This window comes from Schistosoma mansoni (assembly GCF_000237925.1).
Source record: "Schistosoma mansoni, WGS project CABG00000000 data, supercontig 0173, strain Puerto Rico, whole genome shotgun sequence".
NCBI classification, from domain to species: Eukaryota; Metazoa; Platyhelminthes; class Trematoda; order Strigeidida; family Schistosomatidae; genus Schistosoma; species Schistosoma mansoni.
Genome location: NW_017386059.1, coordinates 11,735 through 16,709, shown reverse-complemented (window position 1 = coordinate 16,709; position 4,975 = coordinate 11,735). Strand labels below are relative to the sequence as shown.

Here is a 4,975-nt window from a genome sequence, read left to right as displayed (position 1 = left end):
GTTGAAAAGTCGGGAAGCACATTTTCACCCACAGAATATATCTGAATGCATGAAAATTATCATTTTAACCCAGGACACTTCAATAAAAGCTTCGTTATGCAAATTTGTCTCGGTTGTCAATTTGATAGGCTGACCTTTTCTTTATTTCGCATAACATGCTAGCTTGAATAACTTATGTGTGGTCAATATTTACCTGACTACATGAAAGTATAATTAGGGGACTTTTTGGTTATAACCACAAGTAAGTGAAATAGTTGTGCTATATTTCAACTATTATCTGGGACCCTGTATACATTAGATTTGTTTAAGATTTCATAGTATCAGTCGACATCGACTCAAATAAATGACCCCTAATTTACTAAAAAAATAAGTGTTTTTTTGAAAACTCCCAAAGTAGCCAGTTTGATAATCTAGCTTTATTTTCTACACTACATATCTGATTAACTTGAATGAATTTAGAGGATAAGTCATCCTCATACTTTCACCTCAGATCATTCGTCTGTCTGAAAATATGACCGAACTACATATATGGTGTGACCAGATGCTAGTAGTTATTCAGTCAGTCAGTCAGCTACAACGTAGGACCGGGCACACATATGCATCGGTCCAAGTTGCCATATCTCGTTAGCACAACAAGATGAACACCGGATTCATAGAAATAGTTAATTTAGGGGTGGTAGTATATAAAAGATAGGTGGTATATAAGGATATAGTATAGGAAGGAAGAACGTTATGAAGCAATTTTAATCTTAAGGTTTAAAGGAAGATAAAGAGTGTATACACCTACGCCATTGTGATCGATTCTGAGCCATGTCACCTAGAGTCTCCAACCATTGGCTACGATAGTCACGCGGACCCCAACCAAGTAGTCTGCATCTGCCTACATGGCTAAGACTAGAAGTTAGTGACTTCAAGCACTGATGCCACGTCTTGGTTTGGCCGCCCCTAACTCTTTTCCAACCATCGCCAATACTAGTCAGCATAGCGCGTCGTGGTAGTCGGTGTTCAGGTATACGTAACACGCGGCCTAACCATCTCAGTCGATGAAGACTCATCACCTCATCAACTGATTTACCATCATTTCCTAAAACCCTGCGTCGAACCTCACTATTACTTACCCGGTGATCCCAGCAGATGCGAGCAATATTTCTAAGACATCTGTGGTCAAATACTAGTAACTTGCGAATATCTTCTACTCTTAATGGCCACGTTTCACAGCCGTAAAGTAGAACAGAACGAACTGCTGCGTAGTATACTCGTCCCTTAATTGATTGACGGATATCTCGTCTTCGCCATAGGTGACGTAAGTTGGCAAAAGCCAAACGAGCTTTTTGAATCCGTGCTGAGATTTCGTCAGACACCAACCCATTAGGGCTTGTCAGACTTCCAAGGTAAGTGAAGTTGTCGACTCGTTCGCTTAGTGGACCCCCTGGTAGGAGATCAATTCCTGAAAATCCAGTCGACGAGTGTTATTTCCAGCAATAGGTCTATAATGAAGTTGTAGTAAAATGGGGATAGTGGACAACCTTGTCGGACACCACTTGAGGTTGTAAAACCAGATGACAGTTCGCCATAAGCTCTCACTCGACTGGTAGTGTTCGAGTACAGAGCCTTCACAAGGTTTATGTACTTCTGAGGTACACCTTTCAATGACAGACACTGCCACAGAACCTCTCGGTCTACAGAGTCAAATGCTGCTTTCAAGTCAAGAAAAACTATCATTGTCGGAGTTATTAGTAGATATGGTCAGTGAAACATAAGTTCTTATGATTTGGTAAATGTCAACTGCACTGTCTACTGGTCGTGATATTTTATTCCGTATCAGCTCAAAAGTGACAGAGGTAGAGTCTGGGTTGCGCGATTAGTAAAAATGTTAGCATTCAATCAAGTCTATGATTATTTTCAACCCTTCAGAGTGAATACTTTGGAAGTGTTAAAGATATAACCACGAAGCTGGTTAGTTCTCTGTTGTTTCAGTTATGGAAGATATAGGACGGCAAACAAGTTCCCGCAAGTCTGCCTACAGTGTTAGCGTTTTGGCTACTTTGATAGATAGTAACAAAGGGATTTTAGGGTTTGAACTAGTCTGCATTTACAATCCTCTCAGTCAGGTTGGCCACATATAGGTTTACAAAAACTTGTGCTATTTAGCGTACCTGAACAAATGGAGTTATTAGGAAACTTGAATAATCATTTTCTCGCTTCTATATAAACTTAGGCGGCAAAATATTAACTCAGTATCACTAGACAGCATGGAATAATAATGTGATAGGTGGGACTTCTATGTGTTAAAATCGATGATTTACTGTTACCGTTTTGTAAATAGTCATCCACATCCAAGCTCAATCTTCTGTTTATGTAATCAGAATCCAGACTTTAATATAAGCGAGATAGGTATATTGATAAGGTTACGAAACTGTCTTGACTGAATGAATTCGAATGTCTCTATTTACAGCAATCATTTATCAGTGTCCGATGTTCGGTTCAGTAGACGTACCATAGAGAAACAAGTTTAATTCACTTTGACCGAGGAACGATGACCTGTGATAGTGAATGGTGTCAGAGTGGAATATCCATTCTTATTTGTGCATTCCAGAAGAGTTCTTCATTAATCAGTTAAATAGTTAACAGAATATTGTTACCGTAGTATGAAATGTTGCGAACAGCTTCGGCTAAATGTTTGGGCTAATCTAAGCGTACTTTACTTATAATACACTGATGTTGTTAAAGAAGTTAATAAATGCAAGGTAAATATTTTTCTTTTTTTTTACTGAGAATTATCGCTTCCTTCGTAGACGCGTAGCAGAAGTTTGGATGGATGAATATAAAGAGTATCTGTATAAACGGAGGCCAAGATACAGGGATTTGGATGCCGGGGACTTGACTAAGCAGCGTGAAATCCGAGAGAAACTTAAGTGCAAGTCATTTAAATGGTTTATGACAGAAATAGCATTTGATTTGGTTAAGAAGTACCCACTCATAGAACCAATATCTAATGCTGATGGAGAGATTCGATCGGTTGCCGACTCACATTTATGCTTGGATGCAACGGATGCAAATGAGTATACTCCAGTTAAATTGCGTCCTTGCACTAAAGATAATCCTGATGTCATTGGTGTCCAGAAATTCGAATACAGCTACCATGAAGATATTCGAGTTATGAAGCAGTAAGTTTCGCCTCGCCTTTCAAACTTACAGAAAAAATTTTGTTTTTATTAATGTGATCTAAACACCTGTTTCTGCACATGTTGAAAATTCACATAACTCATACTGTGATATTTGAAACTAGGGTCCATTATAATTAGTTAATTCATAGCTTTTACTTAAAACATGTACCATGTGCATTATTATTACAGGATGTAAGCATTTTTGTCAGATGTTTGAGCTAAGCAGCTCAGATTTCACTGGCTTGTGTTCGTATTTTACACCGTTCCGCCTCGATATTTACGTATGGACTGTCGTTAATGCCAATAAAATATCTGGTTGAACACTTTCAGAGATGGCTGCTGACTATCATTGTTATCACTAACAGAGTAAAGTTCCAATGTTTGGTAGAACTGCCTAATTTAATTTCCCAATTAAGAAAGGCGTCCATGGGCCATTGGCTATATCTGTTTTGTTCAGGCTAATTGTTTGCATTGGATTCGGAATATTAAGCAAACATTCTTTGCCTATTTATTCATTTCATTTTTGATACAAAATAACGCTTAGTGCAATATTGGATCAAACTATGGACCACAAAAGATTAAATGACAAATTCATAGGAGCTGACATTTTTTGTTGGCAACATTTACTGAATCATGCTGTTCATTATTTCCAAACTAACGTTACCATTTACACTAAAAACTCATTTAATGTCATTCAATATATTTTTACCGACTGGAGAAGTATTCCGATTTAGGTATATGGGAATATTGCATCTAAGTATTTTGTTAATCATGCTATCTACTATATAGAAAGCCCATCGGACTAAGTTACCTGTTTTTTGTTTGTGTCTGATTATAAGGTTCAAGATCTGTTTCAGTTTCATCCACTAAAGAAAAGTAAAATGTATTTCTAGCGTACGAAAATTTCAGAAACTGTGGTAGTTTGCATTGCTTTTAGCTTTCATCCTGTATATGATTTGTCTAATACCTTATTTATTAGACTTAGTTCATATTATTCTATATCAGCATACTCTATTTATTTACTATTTATTTACATTGAGTACTGTTAATCTTATGATTGTCTGTCATGCCCATCCTCATTTGCTACATATACTACTCAATAAAGGAACACTACGGTTTGCCCCTAAATGCCCTGATAAGGCTGAGGGTGGAGAGTCAGCTCTCTAGCTCGAAATGCTCTCACATTGCCATGTGCATACTGCCACTGTCAGGGGAGTCCTGCTCACTGCCTTCTCGTGGCGGGGGTGTTGTTCACGAAATTGAGAGGACAAAATGTGAATGTTCAGTGCCTTAACCGGGTTGGTGGACACGGAAAGTTCACCTAGGGGAGTTGGAAAACCCTGTTCCCAAACCACTGGTGCACACGAGCTCCTGGATCCTGATGGAACAAATGGCGTATAAACCTACTGTTGGTCACGGCTACCACGGGACTGCATCTTTTAACGTTTCTCTACTGCCTTGTGGATCAGATCTTTAGTTCGAAGGCTTCGGGTGTGGCCCTCCAAGAAAACCACCTGCTTCGGTTTGGGCAACCGGGTAGTATCACAGCCCACATACAAATCAAGTGAATTGTGGCCTATATGTATTTTGTGCTCCTTTGTACCAATATTTATGTGTTCAAAGAAATAAATAAGTAAAAACTGTATTTTTTAAAACTTCCTCAAATTTACTTGCCTTTATAGTATGATTTCTCAAAGGAATTGTGGTATACACATTAAGACTTGAAAGAAAATATCCTGATCAATTAATCTTAATTATCTCAATTATCACAGTTGGTAAATGTAAATTATTACTCAAGTAAATTGTGG

General features: G+C 38.1%; 1 protein-coding gene across 1 annotated transcript in view; it reads left to right on the top strand.

Moving 5' to 3' along the window:
• The window catches only part of Smp_057620 (n-acetylgalactosaminyltransferase,putative), a gene marked incomplete at both ends in the record, with an annotated part of 5,483 nt that extends 2,312 nt beyond the window's left edge, over positions 1-3,171 (top strand). Inside the window, one exon of the mRNA XM_018796220.1 lies at positions 2,796-3,171. Coding sequence (XP_018646881.1) covers positions 2,796-3,171 — 376 coding nt within the window. The remainder of the gene's footprint in view (positions 1-2,795) is intronic.
• Between the last annotated feature and the right edge of the window lie 1,804 nt (positions 3,172-4,975).